The sequence below is a fragment of the Syngnathus floridae genome, chromosome 14, assembly GCF_059516105.1.
Source record: "Syngnathus floridae isolate MCC-2025c chromosome 14, RoL_Sflo_1.0, whole genome shotgun sequence".
Lineage (NCBI taxonomy): Eukaryota > Metazoa > Chordata > Actinopteri > Syngnathiformes > Syngnathidae > Syngnathus > Syngnathus floridae.
In genome coordinates, this window is record NC_142426.1 from 6,974,454 (window position 1) to 6,992,770 (window position 18,317).

Here is an 18,317-nt window from a genome sequence, read left to right on the forward strand (position 1 = left end):
ACAAAAGAACCTTCAAAGGGGGCGACAAAGAGCTTGTTCAGTTAATTTGTTTGTGTTGATAATTTCCTTGAATTTTCTGCACTGACAAGACGCGCTTGCCGCACTGCATAGCTGCATCAAATTGCAATTAAAAAAAAAAGGTATTTAGTTTCATTCATGTTCTTTATGAAAATAATTATAGTGTGGTATTGAAAGCAAATATGTTGAAAGCCACGAAGTTTAATAAAATGGGCATGACTAAACAAACAACAAAGCCGGTATACAGTGAAATACGTGATCAAAATGCATTTGAGATGTACTGGGTGGGTGGACCGAGCATGCGCAGTTCAGTCACTGCTCGGCTCGGTTCGGCCTGGAAAAAAAAGCAGACGGCTCGGCGAGGAAAGAGGGAACGAGGCAGGACAAGAAAGGAAAAGAAAGGATCACTCGAGTGTTTTATTCGTGTGAAAGTTTCTCCTGTACACTCCGTTATCCTCAAGGATATTGTCACGTTCCGGACGATGGGAAGAAATTCACTAAACTACAGCTCAACGAAGGACGTGACAGTGATGTGAGTTTGGAATTGTGATCCTCCAACCATCTGAACGCTTTTTTTCCATACTGCCTTTGAGTTCCAACACGATGTCATCCAACGGGAGGAATTCCTTCGCCTGACTCGTTTCGGTTACTCCTCGATCCTGACGCAGTGGACGATGGGAGATGCGGCGCACGACGGCGGCGTTAAGCGGACCTTCATCGTCCCCACCATAAGGAGCTTTGAGCACTATGACTTTACCAGGGCGAAGATCTCATCCAGCCTGACTTGGCTGGTGGCCAAGGCGTTTGGCTCGGGTAAGTGGTGTCTCCGTCATCTTTTCCCATCTACTGTAAACTCTTTAATCCTGACATGCAGTTCTAGTTAAATCTGATTTGTTTTGACATTTGATAAACATAGAAAATAACCTAAATCATTCTGCCACACCTTGATTTATGAATGAATGAACTCATTTAAAAAGTAATACTTCAAAGTCAGACTAGCTTATGAATATGCTATCCTTTGAGTATCCAGTATGTAAGACACAATTGCTCATATTTTTCCACATAATGACACATCATTTAAGTATTTTTGGGTGTGTGGACATAGGTCAAACCCACTGTGACTTGTTTATTGCTAACTATTATTCCCAAATACACAAAAAGAAATTTAACACACAATGTTAGCTGTTTTACATGCAACTAAAAAGTTCAGCTTTAAAATCCTTAACCAGGTTTTTACGTTTAACAGATATTTAGTATTATCCAACAGATTAAATAGTTGGCAGTCAACTTTTATAGGAACTGCCCCTGCACAAATCACAGCCTTTAAGCTTTTCTTGCCACTCATATTGAGACTTGCCAAGTCTCTGCATTTATTATCACTTGATGTGGATTTGTGCTGTTTTTTAATCATCACACATATAAACACTCATTGGCTGTGGAACTGCAACCGCTCGTGGAACTTTTAAAAAGTTCTATGCCCACTTGAATAGTTCAAGAAGGATACACATCTGAGAAAAGAACAAATGACCTAGCCACACGTGATTCCTTTTTAACCACCAGAGACCATGAAGGATGGATAAGTAAGACAGAGAAGGCAACATGTGAGAACACCTCTTTGAAAATCTCGTTTTTTTTCCCCCCATGTCCCTCTGGTGACATACTTTCCGCTCCGAGCTTTGCCAAGAACTATGGCCCAATTCATAACCAAAAAGCTGTGTGGCCTGGATTGGAATAGTTGATGTCTGTGGACAAAAGACCGTGTTTAAACATAAAAATGCAAGTACAGAAAAATAACTTCTGTATAGTGGTGGAACAGCTCAACTTCTCATTACTGACACGCTCTTCTTCTTTAAAAAACTAAATGTCCTGATTCCACAGTGCCTCCGGTGTTTGCACCCAAGCACTGCAGTCAATTTTGTCTCAATGGCTGTAAGAGACGATCAATTAATCGATCAGGTCTTAGTTGGTCAATAGAGCCCACCAGTTGCAGTTTTTAATGTTCCACTCCACTCCAGTAGGTGGCAGTGATGCACATTGCAAAGTGGTTGGCAATTGTTTAAAAAAAAAAGTAGTTTTCTCAGTAATAAATTAAATATTCTGAATGTTGACTAAAATTATTTTCTGTTGATTGATAAATTTTCACACCCCTGTATAAAATTTTATAGAAATCATTCAAGTAGTTTTGGATTATGATTGGTGCTTGGGGTGGGAAGCAACAAAGCGTGAAAGAATTAATGCTATGCTACATCGTTAAATAGAAACAGAACCGTGACAGTCACGTGTCAGCAATGCTAGCAGACCCCGCTATGACCCAGACTAGCTATGATGTAAGCAACATTGCCCATGCTCACTTCCCAGATGCCCTTAGATGGTTTTCATGCTATTCTCTTATATCATCAAAGCACAGAAAAGGGACAGCGGGTACCACAGTAAATTAAGATTACCATACTAATTTTACAAGGTGTCCTAAATGGCTTGTGTAGAATAATGCATTGCAGTAAGGGCTTGAAGCTAAAAACATGGGTTAATATAAGACTGCAGTTGATTCTTTGGAAAATTGTGATTTATCATTTTATTTTTCCAACTAGCATAGTTGCAATGTTAGCAGATAAACATTGCTGAGCTGTGTCCTGGGGGTATCCCAGGCAGCAGTCATCTACGTTCCTGGACTTCCTGTTGCAGTTACTTCCTGTCTGTTTTTCCTCTTTGATGGCCAACACAAAAGATATTTTCCTCCTAGTCCAGGCAGACTTTCTTGCGCTTTCTTCTATGTCGACAAAAATGTTTTCATGTTTTGTAAAGGAAAAGAACATTCGGTTTAAACATGGGGGCACTCCCTTACAAATGTACTTTTTAAATAGCTGTGACTAGTTGCCGTTGGATTTCTTCAAAAGTACAAAATAACACTTTAAGTACTGCACCATTTAGTCACTAATCGTAAAGGCACAGCGAGGGACGTATTAACCATAACCACTGGAAATCGGTAGCGGTTCAATCACAAGTTGTTTCTTTTTTTAGAACTGAACTTGCTGTTATTTCTTAGTGGGACCAAATGCGAGAAAACAGATTTCTTCTATTTGATTATGATGCAAGCAGCAAAAAAAAAATTCCCGCCAGGAATACTCATCTATAAACACTCAATGATACGCACATGAATAAGCTCATGCAAAGGTGTGTGTGTGAGACCATGTGACTAAACAAACCACGTGACGGATACGCTTGTGTGTCTATTATACACTTACATCTGTGTGCAACAAGGAGCCAGCACTGTGTGAAGACAACTGTAATCCTATTACCTCATCATGTAAATCAGATTTGAAGAAAATAGCAGGCTGGGCTATTTCCAAGTACAAACAGACATGTCATTTGCAGCGATAGTCACACATTCCGAAGAAGTGAAGATTTAATCGGTGGATTTGATGAACTCTCCCAGCTCATTACTGTGATGCACAAAACATGCTATGCTAGCATTTATCCGCTACTCTACAAAAGTACTGAGCCACTGTTATCTTTATGGTTGTGTTTTGGAGAGAATCTGGAATTTTTTGTCGCTATGGCAACAATGAAGATGAATCGATTCAACCCCCTGATCTTCTTGTTCTCTTTCTGACCTTCCAGATGAAGTGCCAGATGATCTGGTGGAACCTTTCTACAGGGACCAATACAACCAGGAGCACCTTAAGCCACCAGTGGCCTGCCTGCTCCAGTCTGCAGAGCTCTACTGCCGAGCGGGAAGCTTGATTCTGCGAAGCGATGCCGTCAAACCTTTGCTGGGTCACAACGCCGTCATCCAGGCGCTGGCCCAGAAGGGTTTATATGTCACCGATCAGGATAGACTCGTCACAGAGAGAGATCTGACCAGCACGCCTATACTCATGGTGAGTGAGAATAGCATGTCTGATGGTTGGCGACCATCACGTCAAAAGGTGTTGTCTGCATTGCAGTGTGCCCTCCCCTCCCGGACTCCTCCCTCTGCCATCTTTCTCACGCTTTCATTCTTCTCTCTCTCCTCTTTGTCACCTGCCCGTCATGTGACAAAACATGTCCTAAGTAAAATAAATTTCAATAACGTAGTCAAGCGAATGTCGATTTTTATCCAGGCTTTGGTCACAAAGCTTCAGAATTTTTTTTTTTTTATTGTCAAAGGCCCTGGTTTTGAGTGAAACTGATGACCTCACGCTTTTCCAAAAGCTGCATAAGAAGAACTCACAGTAGTAGGACTGTAAGTCAGTCAGTGAGTCAGAGGATAAATGGATGCAGAAAAAAAAGGGGGGGGGGGAGATTGAGGGATGCTGACGAGTAGAAACTGTTAATAAAAGAACGAGATGGGGCGTAAAGGAAAAGCATGGAAAAGCACGAGGGAGGACGAGAAGGAGGAGGGGGACATGACGGGCAGTACTGCAGCAGAGTGGTGGGCGGGGTCTCGCAGTGAGTCAACGTGTCTGTTGCCACCCCCTCCCCTTTCCACTCAACACACACACACACACACACACAAACACACTGCAAAGTCTGTCAGACCTTCACAAATGTGAGCATGACTGTACGTGCGTGAAGCAGACACTTTTTTGCTGGGGTGGGGGCAGGGCTTGGAGGTCACTTATGTATGCTTAGCAGCATTGACCTTTGTAAATATCTTCAAGCAAGGTCACACAATAGTGAGGATGAATACTGATGCTTTAAGATGAACGCGTTTAGTTCTAACAAGCTAAATTTGTCCAACGTAGGGGTTTTTTTTGTACTGTATATTGAATTCTTGGCACCACTCTCACTCCCTTACATATTAAGAGATAAGCTTCTTGCCCTCATTAATGATTAAGAAGTTTTATGCAAATTAAAGCTCAGTGAAGCTTTAATCAGTAAAAAAAAAAGTGCTGTGGGTTTTGATGGAAATCTTTGCTGGCTCTCCAGTCTTAAGCCACTCTGCCCAAAGCTTAGTCAGTCATCCTGCATTACAGCTGCATGCAATGTCAAATATTGGGTAATGTTTGTACAATGATGGAATTCTGAAACATGTTTGACAGGTTTACAAAATGTGACCGCTCAAAGGAATGGAGGTTTTGTATACGGTCTATGATTAGAAGTCACGCTTCTGAATGCTAGCTGTGTTGTCAGTCATTAAATGTTTGGTGAAGATTTAGCTGTTTTGCAAATGTGAAAAGTGAGCATTTTCCTCTCAGATCAAGTGTGTTTGATTTTCTTATTATGAGATAATAAAAAAGAGCTGCTGACATCAGGCCCTTTTTGACTCAGGTTTTGGTGTCACGTATCATACTTATTATTCTTCTCTAGTAGTATGTTTCCAGCAGCATATTTCTTTCAGAGCACGCTGTCTGTTTAAATTGGCAGGATGAGCATGTGGAGAAGACGTCAAGCACCAGCAGAGTCTTTTTTATTTTTTTTTGAAGGGAAACACACCCTGCTAGCCAACAGAACCGTCGCTTGCGGGATGAGGTCTTGTAGGTTACGGAGCAGCTGACTTGAGATGTTTGTTTTGTGAAGATGGATGCTTTGCTAAGCTACAATAGTTTGAAGTGGATCTGCAGTGTGGCAGGAAAGGGAAGCGGAGGTCAACTGGCCCAGCCTGGTCCAGAGTTAGATTAGAAAGGCCAGCAGAATGTCAAGCTTTGTGTGACCCTATTTTTGTTCCCAGTGCAAGCCTCGGACAAAGTGCTTAGTATTTTAATAGAGGGTGCAGTGAGAAATGGGCGTTAGCGACGTTGTGGGAGTGAACACACCCAAACTGCTTCTCGGCCAATCAAAGTAGCTCCCCTCATTTCCTTTTAAGATGCATTCTCTACATATTGCTGCAACTTACTGAGCAGTTGTGATATTTCTTGTGTATTATTTTCCATGTTTTTATTATACTGCCCCTAGTGGTCAAATCATGCACACCAGGAGAATCTTTTGATTTTACCTGCAATATAATGAGAAATATAAGTAAATTGATCCACCTACAATTGGATTTCGTTAGCAATTAGCATGATTGAAATTGCGACACATTTTTCTCCAGACATCCCACTTGGCACTGATTGACACATTGATGATGGCGTACACGGTGGAGATGATGAGCGTGGAGCGGGTGATGTCCTGCATCAACAGACATTACGCTGCTGGGCCCTCGCACATCGACACGCAGGTCCACGAGCAGCCTTATGACACCGAGGATGCCATCACCACCTGGCTCAACAAGGTAAGAAGTAAATACGCTAGCAGTCAAATTCCGATTTGAGCGGATCGGATAATGTCAGAGTTTATGAAGCACTAAATCAATCACATCAGCCTCATCTTTAAAAAAAAAGTTAATTCACAGAATTGTTTCTAAATACATCTTTCTGCAGTTCTCATGATGACTCTCATTCAACATGTGATCCCTGTTCACATTTTCGAGCCAAAGGCAAAGACAAGCACGACGTATTTGCAGACATCAAAACACACAGTGGATTGTTTCCGTTTGTTCAGAACTGCATGCTTTGGATTGGCTGATTAATTCCGACATCCCCAGGCCACGATGTTACATCATAGTAAAGTCAATAATTAAAGGAGGTGCTGAAAGCAAAATTACATTTCATGTGTGGAGGCTTTTGTTTCTATCTCTCACTTTTGCCACCCGTCAACACAAACTCATCATTAGCGCTCCATGCCTGCGTGAAATGTGACCTTTGTTATGCTATCGCTGCCATTCCACAGGTGAACGAACACCTGAGGGACATTCTTGTCGAAGAACAGAAGCTGAAAGAAGTTTCCCACCAAGACTCAAACATTACGCCCAAGGTAAAAACACCCACTCTTCCCAAAGAATCTTTTTAATTTTGCTTGTGCGACTAGTTGTCTTTTTACACCCCCTTTCAAAAACCTAAAAATAATCCAAACTCCATATAAAATCAAGTACCGTATTTTCCGGACTATAAGGCGCTCCTAAAAACCTAAAAGTTTCTCAAAAGCCGACAGTGCGCCTTATATATGGACCAAATTCCTACATTGACTATGAATCATGAATCAAAAAGACTATGGATCATTATTTTGTGATTATAAAGTAAGTTGAAATAAAAAAGATACAATGGAGAATGATTTGATTTGGATTAAAAATCTAACATGATGCAATAATGGTGCATTTTATAGTCCGGTGCGCCTTATATAAGGACAAAGTTATAAAATGGGCCATTCATTGAAGGTGCGCCTTATAGTCCGGAAAATACGGTATGTATTTTGCCATTTTAGTTATTTGATATTGCACAAGCCTAAAAGTTCACATTTGTCCATATGGTGGGTCAAACTCATTATTTCAATTCATCCTAAGATAGCTGCTACTTCATTAGCCACCCCTGCACAATAATAACAACAGTACGAAATCGCACACACACAGATGAACTGCTCAGTCATGCGCCAGCTGCAGGGAAATGTTGGCACAAGCTGCGGCATTGCTGTCAGAGCGGACAAAGACGGGGGAGAAAGACACAGAGGCAAAGTGAGGATGGGGCCATCCGAGTGAGGGAGAAAAAAATGTGGCAGAGGGATGCTCAGTCAGCTGAGGCAAAGAGAGGCCTGCCTGGTTGCTAGTTATATAAGGACCGTATGACACAACCAGCACGTGGAGACACAGATGTAGATTTCACACTCAAACATCTCTTGGTGCCTAATTTGATCATGTGATTGATTTACCACCCTTTGTTTGATTTGTAATTGGCATATTACAGTAATGAGGGATGGCGAGGTCTTTTAAAGCGTGTTCACTCGCTGTCTAGTCCGGGAGCCCCAACAGACGACTATTCATTGAACTGGATATAGTCTTTGGAGGCATTTCCACACACACATACACACTCGTGCAGGAGCACAAGACACTTTGTCTATTCTGGGACGCTGTGAATAATCGTTAACGGTGGTCTTATGACTAATTGCATCAGCACATTTGTGGGTGGAGATTGTGAGAATGTCAAATGTGCCCGAACTCTTGATTTTTTTTTTTTTCCGTAAATCAAATGTGTAATTGAATCCTTCTAGGTTTTGACATTTTGAAAGCTTTTGTGTATACAGCAACAGAACTTGCTTGTCATTAGCCCTAATACCAATCTCTCCTGTTGTTGTCCAATCATCCGTCACCATCAAGTCTCCCAACAAATGGTACTGGAGACTTGTACCTGTAAGTCCATTCAGTCATAAGTCCCCCACACCTTGTGTCTAACCAGAATCCAGTCACATTTGCCCCCTTCCAACTCCAATCCTCTTTGCATGTAGCCTCAAACCGTAATATAAAATGGCAGACAGGCTGGGGTGTCAAACTCATTTTTTTCGCGGGCCGCATTGTAGTCATAGCTTCTTTCGGAGGGCCATTATAACTGTCAACTCAAATAAATGTATGAGCACCTCATATTATATACAGTAAAAGCTACAAAACAAACTGACAAATAACTCGTTTTCAAATCAGAGGAGTAAAAACTGGTCAAATATTTAAAAAAAAAAGATATTAAAAGTGAAAACAATTTGCAATTCTAGTAATGACACGAATTTGATGCCCAATTTGTCTTTGCGGGGCACATAAAATGATGTGGTGGGCCGTATCTGGCCCCCGGGCCTTGAGTTTGACACATGATCTACAGTTAGGAAGCCTGTTATTAAGTTCTAACTCTTATGTGGACATTTTATATTTAAAAAAAAATCTCATGGCACAAAAAGTACCGTAATATACTGAAATAATGACAATCCTTACCTTCAAATTTCCTTTTGTAATGTGAAATCGGGGCTCATTTAGTTGACCACAAAGCTATTGCATTGTTTACACGGCATTAGAACTTATGCCATCTAGTGGCAAATTTAAAATTATATTGTGTGTAGATACACATTGCTGTATTTGGTATAAATAATTTCCAACAAATGACAGGTGAAATAATTTGTTTGGTTAATGCTGCCCCTTGCTTCAGATTATTTGCATGTTTAATTGATTGGTCCCCCCCTCGTTTGTGTGCATGAAAAAAACAAAAAGCTGTATCCCAACCAGCCCGATGACACATACAGTATCATATTTGTGATGATGTGCGGTTGCCATGGTTTCAGGCTCGCTACAGGAGGGCGCATATTCAGCAGAACAGCGCACCTTTGCTCCCCCTGGTGGACAACCTGCTGAAAGACAACACAGATGGCTGCGCCCTGGCGGCTTTGCTCCATTTCTACTGCCCACAGGCTATTCGCTTAGAAGGTGGGGGTCCACATGTTGTCTGCACATGTTACTTTGATGTTTTATTGCTCTAGAAAATGATGAACAAATCCACTAATTTCACACGACAGCTACAAACAAGCTATCAAACCTAAAGCAACTCAGTGGAGATGATGACCTTAGAAAAATTGCAAGGCAGGAAGGAAGGAGGAGAAACAAAGGGCATTTTTCTGAGCGCTCTCATTTCTAAAAATGCTCTGGGTTGGGTTGTGATTGGTCACAAGAGCTGTGTGACTTGCTGGCTGCTATTTCAAAGATAAACAGCTCCTCTGAGCACTCTCACATACACGCACACAAGTGCACCAGATGTGAAAGTTGGCAACATTTCTTACCAATTTAAAAAAAAAAAAAGTCATTAATGTGTGCTTGTTGATACAGTTAAAGATCATCTGAAAAAATACTATAGCTATCCTATGTCAAACCGCACAAATCTTGATGATTCAGCCATTTTTGAATTTGTCATACATTCTTTCAAGACTACTCGAGTAGTTTGAGCGACTGACTGTTTACACTTAAGAGGACATATTTTAAGTTAAAGCACAATATACTTGTTCCAAACAGTTTTGGACCAATTTTTGCATGACATGAATAGAAAATATTTTCTGTCCAGTTTAAACATAGCCTTATCTTCCCCTCTCTTCCTGTTACCCCTCCCTCCCATTTATGCACGCTTGACCCCGCCCCGGGCCGAGCAGATATCTGCTTGAAGGAGATCATGTCACTGGCTGACAGTCTGTACAATCTCCAGCTGGTGCAAGACTTTTGCAGGACTAACCTGAACCACTGTTGCCACTTCAGCCTGGAGGACATGCTGTATGCACATGCATCCATTAAGGTAGGCAACCCGATCAAACAATTTAAATCCCTCTCGATTTGATCCCCAAAAAAATAAACTGAAATGAAATCCCATGTATGAAACAAATCTGCCTTTAAGTAGGTAATAATTCACAGCATCCAACTAGAATTTCCAATAATATAATTTAATATTCGTCAATGTGTAAAAAAATGAATTTTTAGTTAATGCAGTAAAATCATTTGTAATGGGTAAAAATAATCTAAATGCGGTAAAAGATGGTGTTCGAATGTGGATTCAGCTGAAAGGCATTAAAGAGAAGTTATTTTGGAGAATAATAAGAATGACAGCGGGATATTCGCAATTGGGGAGAATGAGTCATGCGAGAAAGACTGAAATGCGTTAGTACGTGTCACAGGCCGGAGTTGTTATTGTGTGGCAATTCATGCGCATGCAAGGACGTGGAGACATTTTGTTGCTAGAGCGAGGATTGTCGCACCGCCAGACGGAATCAATGTGACAGTCTGTGCGTGACCCCGAGCATCAGTAAAACAGAGGACAAACCAATCCTGGCCTGTCTCTGCCTGCCTCTCTTGTTTGCTCCCCTGCTGCTTTTTGTACAGCAACAAAAACATGAGAACTTTACACACAATACAAGCACCGATTGTGGCTAACTGACGCTAACTTGCTGTGTCATTGGACCTCTCTCTTGGCCCATATTGTCCGAATGGATTTGTAGTTAACATTTTCCTTCTGTATCCATTTCTGCATGTTTGACATGCATAAACTGATTTCCAGATGGCATTTTGACTACTTTCAAGAGGCTTGTCATTTCCCAGTACATGTGCTGTCACGTTTTATCCAGTTACCTAGCAACAACAGTCTTGACCTAATAGATCAGCCCGATGATTTGGAGAACACCGTGATCATCCGGCATTTTGAACATACTGCATTCATGTAAATGATTTGACTGACATGACTGTCTCTGTGTTCTTTCAGAGTAACTACCTGGTGTTTCTGGCTGAGCTTTTCTGGTGGTTCGAAGTGGTCAAGCCCTCATTTGTACGGCCCAGAGTCTTTAACCCGAATGGTACGGTCTTGCATCTTGGTGGATCAATAGCAGTATTTGACATTGTGTAAACTAATTGTAAACTCTGTAACTTCGCAGCCTGTGACGCTGTAACGTCCCGTAGAAATATGGCTCCTGTGTCCAAGCAGAACAATGTCGACAGGCCTGATAGCCCAGATGATGTCGCTGATGAAGGTATGTCATTTTGTGTTCTATCCTGTCTGATACAATTAGTCATAAAGTAGTGCTTTGGCGCCATCTTGCAGCATCGGACTGACTAATCTGGGCGTTCTGGAGAATTCACTGCGGGGATTATATTGTACTTCTGAAACTTTACCCCTTTTGTCTGAATTAGGTCTAATGAAGAGATCTACCTCTATGTCCTTTGTGGATGGTTGTGTTGGGACTTGGCCACAGGAGAGACGGTTTGTACTTCAATTCCACACCTTTCCTTCAAAAACAATATATTTAAAAAACAAATTCCTCCCTCAGCTCTTCCGCACGTGGAATCTCCTTTGAAATTCCTCTGGATGGCGACGCCACAGTGCCGCTCTGTGAGGCACCCTCCCTCCGCGGCATGACCCGCTCTTCCAGCAGCGACGGCATCGGGTTCAAAGTTCACCATGCATCGCCTCGAGGTGGCATGAAGCGTCACGTGTCCCTCGCGCCTGTCAACGTGAACGGACAAAGTAGACACATCGCAGAAGATGAGGAAGACTTCAGCCCCCGCAAACCACTGGGGAGGAACAACACCTTCTCCATCAAGAACCAAAGCTGGTGAGTAGAAAACAATGTCAGACATTGGCTAGTCCTGAAGAGAAGTCAAAAAGTGGTGCGAGATGCTTCACAGTCATGAGCCATCTGTCCTGACCTTAGGCATCCCAATGGAGTCCTCCCCGCCGACACCAATCACCATGGTAACCACAGAGGCCACATCAGTCCCTCGACCCCGCCGAGCATCGAGGAGGCGCTAAAGATTATCCACGACACAGAAAGGCCCCACGCCAGCCTGGGCATGGGAGACAGGGACAATGGCTTCTTTCTCCACAATGCTCGACCTTCGGGACCTCCGGGGGCTGAGGGTCAAGGAGATGATCCGGGTGCAGCAAAGGCCCGCTTCAATGACCATGACCCTAATTCGCTCTCAACAGACGACACAGGCATCCACGTGAGGACGGAGGAAATCCAAAGCCTGGATGAGGACTCATCTCTGAGAGACTATTCAGATATAGACCCAGACTGCGAGACCACGTCACGCTCGTGCCCCGAGAGGGAGAGCAACTGGGAAGGCCGGCGCAAAGGGGTTGGTGAGTCCAACCCCGGATCCAGCTGCGGCAGAGGCGATGGGGAAGACAGAAGCTCAGCGCCCACGCTGCCCAGATCTCACACTGTGAGCCCCGCCTCGTCCTGCGGTGGCTCCGGAAGCGGCGTGGTGCGCATGACCAGCTTTGCTGAGCAGAAGTTCAGGAAACTGGAGGGGAGGAGCAGTGGAGGAACCACACCGGAGAGTGCCGATGTCAGTACGCCAGTGAAGAACAGCTACTCACAGGTTTGTGTTGTTTGTGTCTACAAGGAGTACTTTTCCAGTCATAAGGTCTTTGGCACCATCTTGTGGCCTCTTTGGCATTTGGAAAACAGCAAACTGTTCAACCTTTTGTCCTTTGTTTAGATCGGTACACCTCCTTTGCCAATCACATCACCCTCTCCGGTCACTCCTTCTCCCCGAGACCCCTCCCACCTGATAGCCTCAGAGATGATCCAGCTGAGGATGAAGCTGGAAGAGAAGCGCAGGGCCATTGAAGCCCAGAAGAAGAAAGTAAGAAAAGGAAAATAAAAGCACTTGAAATTGCCCTCGTCCTGGCTGGTAGAAGTCATATGATCCTCTTCCCAGGTGGAGGAAGCCTTCACGCGGCATCGTCAGAAGATGGCCAGAACAGCTTTTCTGAACGTAGTGCGAAGAAAAGGAGTCACGAGCCCGCTCAGCCCCAATTCAGGCGGAGCTCAAACACCTTCAGCAAAGACGCTAACCAGCCAAGGCAGCATGGAGAGGGCGGAGCGATGCAAGCCCGATGGTGCGGCTCCCAAATCTCCCTGTGAAGATGGAGGTGGGATGCAAACAAATGTTGGGAAAAGTGTGTGTGTGTGTGTGGGGGGGGCATTTATTATTGATCTATTTTTTTCATTATTTATATTTTATTTTTTAATTAAAAAAATATTGATTCATTTTTTTCATTATACATATTTTTATCTATTTTTTAATTAAAAAAATAAATGGGGATCACAGTAATTTCCTCTCAGAATGTTACGAGCGAATGGCAATGATCCAACCAATTCTTGCAGATTTAACCCCAGGGGAATCGGACCTCGCAGAGTATACTCGCTCCATCGAGAGGCTCAACACGTCACTGGGCTTCCTGCAGACGGAGATGCAGCGGCTGGCTCAGCAGCAGGAGAGGATCATGTCCATGAAAGAACAACAGCAAAAAGCCTGGGTCATTCCTCCTCCTGCGCCATCGCCACACAGGTAGCCCCAACATTTCATGAGAAGATCCATTTTGACGGCTTTATGAAAAAAGAGTGTATTTCCTCTCCAGGCAGCTCCGTGAGTTGCGCAGCAGTAGTGTCGCAGGCCGAGCATCAACCAGAGGTTCGGTGGGTTCCTTATCCCCCGTTTTGTCATCGTCCTGTTCTGCCAATCCCGTGAGCCGTCCCTCCACCGGCCTTAAGCGACGGCCCGCCTCCTTCCACGCCAGGACGCCTCGGACGCCGCGGCCCAACGATCTGAAGATCACGCCTATCAACCGAATGCTCAACACACCCACCTCGGTGGACAGCTTACCAAGACTGAGGCGCTTCACGTCCAGCCAAACGCACACCTGCTCATTTGCGTACCTGAGTCCCGATGCAGAAGCCAGGGAAAGCAAGAGCAGGGAGAGCAAGGAGAGCAACGAAGACACTAAGAGCAAAGAGGTGGTGGAGAAGAATCGTGCAGGCAGTCCTCAGCCTCCTGCAGCCAAAGAGAAAGAAGAGAAATCTGTCGAGCCAGAGGATAGTCGGCGGAGGAATGAAAAGTCAAGGACTTCAGAGGTCTTGTGTCAACCCGTGTCTGAGACGCAAGGCAACAAGCACCCTCAGGAAAAGAGAGAACTTGTAGAGGTGACACTGTCTGGAGTCTGGCCTCAAGAGAGCCAAGCTCAGGACACGACTGGAGAAAGTGACCAGAAGATGTGCTGTGGGTTCTTCTTCAAGGTGAGTTGCAGATCATTCTGGATGGAAAGTAAAAATAAAAAGTTGGATCTTTTAAAAATATGAATTATTTCCCACATCCATTAAACACTAGGATGATGCAAAAGGTGAAGAGGACATGGCGGCCAAGAAAGCAGCTCTGCTGGAGAAGAGGCTGCGGAGGGAAAAGGAAGCCCAGGAGAAGAAGCAGCAGCAGGAGCTGGACCAGGAGCAGAAGAAGGAAGCCGCACGGTCCGTCTCTTTCCATTTTGAAAGCACTCCAAGTTCTAGTTTGACGTCAATGAGCTTTCCTGTTCATCAGGTTGAAAGCAGAGGAAGAGCAACAGAAGACGGACGATGAGAAGGAGAGGAAAGAATACATCAAGAAGGAGTTTCAGAGGAGAAAGCAGCTCAAGCTAATGCAGGAAATGGATCAGGTGGTCAAGCCCCGATGTGGAAGTTTCAAGAAGAAGCCTCGCCCAAAATCCATCCACAGGGATGTCATGGATTCCTCCACTCCGCCTGTGAGAGCAGCAGGTAGGCCACGTGCGAATCCCATGCAAAAAAAAAAAAAAATTACATAACGTGTGATATTGTTGTGCTAGGGGTGCGTCCTCGAGGCTACTCAGTGTCCAGCGTTTCTTTGGCCTCCCTTAATCTGACTGACAATGAGAGCAACCATCAAGATAACAAGAAGCACTACAGGTAAATCATTTTCTCCACTTTTCATTGCTGTGGATTTCACATTCTTTTTGGTAAAAAGTAACCCACAGTTGGTTCACCCACGCAACACTAACTAGACTTGAAATGCATACTAATGACTTGTTCTATTTTTTACACCAGTTTTTTTGTGTCCTTGTCTCCTTTCCCCTCTATTGCATGCTCCCCTCAGAGGCAATAAAGTAGCTCCTTCTCACGTTGCGTTCTTTCTAAACTCCCCCAAAGAAAGAAAGGGAAGGTCAGTAGCCTTACTAAGACGTCAACACAAGCTGTTGTTTCAGTGAAGGTAGTTGTTGTTGTCTCATGTCGGTTCAGCTTTTTTCTTTTTGCATTTTCAAATGTTGATTTGCTTTGCTTGGTGTCTTCCGTACACTTTGCAGGCTAATTCCCATCGCCATCCTCCTCGCAATGCATACCTCGAATATTATGTGTCCTAATCGCTTGCTATCTACAGGCCAGACTCTGCTGGGGGCTTCTCCTCATGCCCCTCTGCTGGTAGTCGTAACGGAGAGAAGGATTGGGAAAATGAGTCAACCACTTCCTCCACTCCATCCAACACTGAGTACACAGGTATTGAGCATTGTGTGGGTTTTTTTTGTGGGCTTTGCTCAGCCTGACACTCTCTTGTTGCAATCCAGGACCCAAACTATACAAGGAACCCAGCGCTAAATCCAACAAGCATATCATCCAGAATGCCCTGGCCCACTGCTGCCTGGCTGGAAAGGTCAACGAAGGGCAGAAGAACAAGATCATCGATGTACGTCTTTGTCGTTTGAATGCTGAAGAGCACCCAAAAACTCCCAGTTGACGTAAATTGCTAAGCTAAAGTGCACTTAGCTTAATGCTAACGAAAGCAAATCACTACAGTCTTGCATTCTTCATTTCAACAACTCATTTCCGGCATGTCAGTTCAGCGTCAGCTCTTCAGCATTCCCCCGTGATTTCTCTTGATAAGATAACATCTCACAGTGACATTTTTTGCTATACCTCCTCCACAGGAAATTGAGAAATCCGAAGCCAATAACTTCCTGGTGTTGTTCCGCGACACCGGCTGCCAGTTTCGCTCGGTGTACGCCTATTGCCCCGAGACGGAGGAGATCACGCGACTGACCGGCATCGGGCCGAAGATCATCAGCGCCAAGATGATCGAGCATCTTTACAAGTACAACTCTGACAGGAAGCAGTTCAGCCAGATCCCGGCCAAAACGATGTCAGCCAGCGTGGATGCCATCACCATTGCCAGTCATCTGTGGCATAACAAAAAGCAGGGCACCCCCAAAAAGACGCACTTGAAGTAGCAACTTTCTCTGGAATATGAAAAACCATTTGAAGATTTATTCCATATCCTTTGGTATCCAAATTAGGGTCCATGTGTTATAATGCACAGGATTCAGTGCACTAGTAGAGGAATGTCTTACATTATTTTTGCAGACTTCAGCAGGAGACTCACTCACTGTTTTTGTGCTCAGACCAAAGCCATGTGTAAAAGTATTGCTTTGACACAATCTTGTGCCATGTTAGGGCCAAGGAACTATGTTGGTGAGGGGAGGAGTTTCACTGAGTCAGGCCTTAGCTTTGTCTGGTTGTTAAAAGTGCTTTGCTGCCATCTTATGGCCACTATATGCAATTACAAACCTTTTGGGCTTGCTGTCAACTACCTGCAGATTCTGCCTTTCACGATAACATTTTTGCACACTAGTTTGGATTGCTAGTAGTTCAACTGCACTAGTTGATATATGTATGTTACTAGTAGTGCTAGTGAAGCTCAAGACCTATTAGAATTTCATTAGTAGTACCAGTAAGATGCATTTGCCTTTTGTTTACCAGTGAAGACAAAATGGACATGGACCTTAAGATGGATTTCAAGGATATGTATTAAATGCTCAAACCGATTTCCACACTGGAAACACTTTCGATTCTAAGTTATAAAACTGGAAGGTAGAAGATAAATACATTTCCCAGACATCATAGAAGACTTAAACGGACACCATGTTTCCTCACGTGCCAAAACAGATCAAAAATAGGCAAGTGACGCCTGGTTGGAAGTCCAAAGTGAATGTCCCGCCTCAGTGAGGCAGAGCGGTTTCTGTGCGGCCTTATGTTTGTTTTGTGTTTGTTGTGATGGTGTCGTTTTTGTCAGCGCCATGCAAAGGGCCCGCCGGTCTGATCAGGGATCAGATAGAGGCGGCCTGTACAATTCTTGCTACACAGGTATGTTTTTTTGGTGTGTATTTCAAGTGCCAAGAAGAGTGTTTGCCATTCCCAGTGATCATGTCGCCAACAACCCTTTGTGGAATGCACCAGTAAAATACTCTTTTATTTATTTCAGTTTTATAATGCGTCCAATATATTTATAAGGCAGTTTTATTCAGAGCAACGTAAATGTCTTGAATTGATTTGTATATAATGGCAAGTGAACGAGCAAGCAGCCTTTGAGTAGCTTTTCTAATTTAACAGATATATACATCATTCCCACGTGTTCAATCGGGGCCTTTTATGATATTGCAATTTTTTTCACAGTTATTTGCTTTTATTGTAACATCCACAAAGTGTGATCCATCATCACTATCACCGACTGACAAAAGTTGTGCAATGGCATCATGTGATCAGTGTTGTCTTGACTAAGATCCTGACTGTCCACAATTGTAAATATGACTTTTATGATTTTATGTTCAGGTATGTATCAGCACTGTACAGATGTATTTTGGCATACAGTAAAGTATTTTTTTGTAACATTTAACAGTTGGATACTGATGAAACGGTGTGTTTAAAGAAGGTTGACCATGTGCTGTAAAATGAAACGCGAGGAGGCAATGAATGAAGATTTTACAGAGACTGAAAAAATGATGACATTTCATCTATCCTAGTTTTTCCAACCTGTAATTTTCATTTTACTGAATATGTTCAACAGACCTTGTACATTTGTTGTGTTATTCAACTAGTCTTAAAGCTTTATTAAAATGCAGCAACTTTTGAGAGTCCTGTCTATTTTATCATGTACTTTTGCCACTTTTTAACTTTTATCTGGGTGAATTTAGAATAAACATGATGCCTTTTCAAAGTCATCTGTCTTACATGGGGTCAATTTGACCCCAGGCTGTTTTGGATTTATATATTTGTCATTCTGGTGGTCTTTGAAGAACGTTTTATTTTTAGCTACTTGTGAACTTTGTGAACGCCTGCCTTGTGTTGCCATGGTGACAAAGCAACAAGTTTTTTTCTGTCACCATGGCAACACAAATTATTGTTGTTTTTAAATTGTTATAATAATCACATTCTATTAG

General features: G+C 43.3%; 1 protein-coding gene across 2 annotated transcripts; it reads left to right on the plus strand.

Moving 5' to 3' along the window:
- Positions 1–33: 33 nt before the first annotated feature.
- camsap2b (calmodulin regulated spectrin-associated protein family, member 2b) lies at positions 34–18,011 on the plus strand. Of its 2 annotated transcripts, XM_088397531.1 has the most exons (22): positions 687–831; positions 3,637–3,896; positions 6,029–6,208; positions 6,706–6,789; positions 9,067–9,208; positions 9,922–10,061; positions 11,019–11,109; positions 11,188–11,283; positions 11,444–11,513; positions 11,581–11,865; positions 11,965–12,637; positions 12,758–12,904; positions 12,980–13,193; positions 13,429–13,612; positions 13,683–14,337; positions 14,429–14,565; positions 14,636–14,850; positions 14,919–15,018; positions 15,206–15,271; positions 15,488–15,603; positions 15,672–15,790; positions 16,032–18,011. In XM_088397531.1, exons 1-22 carry the CDS (start codon positions 693–695, stop codon positions 16,329–16,331), a joined length of 4,413 nt encoding a protein of 1,470 aa, XP_088253657.1. In that variant the 5' UTR covers positions 687–692; the 3' UTR covers positions 16,332–18,011. The 2 variants fall into 2 exon arrangements, with proteins under 2 accessions (XP_088253656.1, XP_088253657.1); XM_088397530.1 differs by lacking the exon at positions 15,206–15,271 and having other exon boundaries at positions 34–831.
- The last annotated feature ends 306 nt before the right edge of the window (positions 18,012–18,317 follow it).

Excerpts from the sequence above, each read along its gene's own strand:
- camsap2b (XM_088397531.1), top strand. The coding sequence starts at position 693 with ATGGGAGATGCGGCGCACGACGGCGGCGTTAAGCGGACCTTCATCGTC. Across the intron at positions 6,209-6,705 it reads TCACCACCTGGCTCAACAAG|GTGAACGAACACCTGAGGGA; the intron begins GTAAGAAGTAAA and ends GCCATTCCACAG. Across the intron at positions 10,062-11,018 it reads ATGCACATGCATCCATTAAG|AGTAACTACCTGGTGTTTCT; the intron begins GTAGGCAACCCG and ends GTGTTCTTTCAG.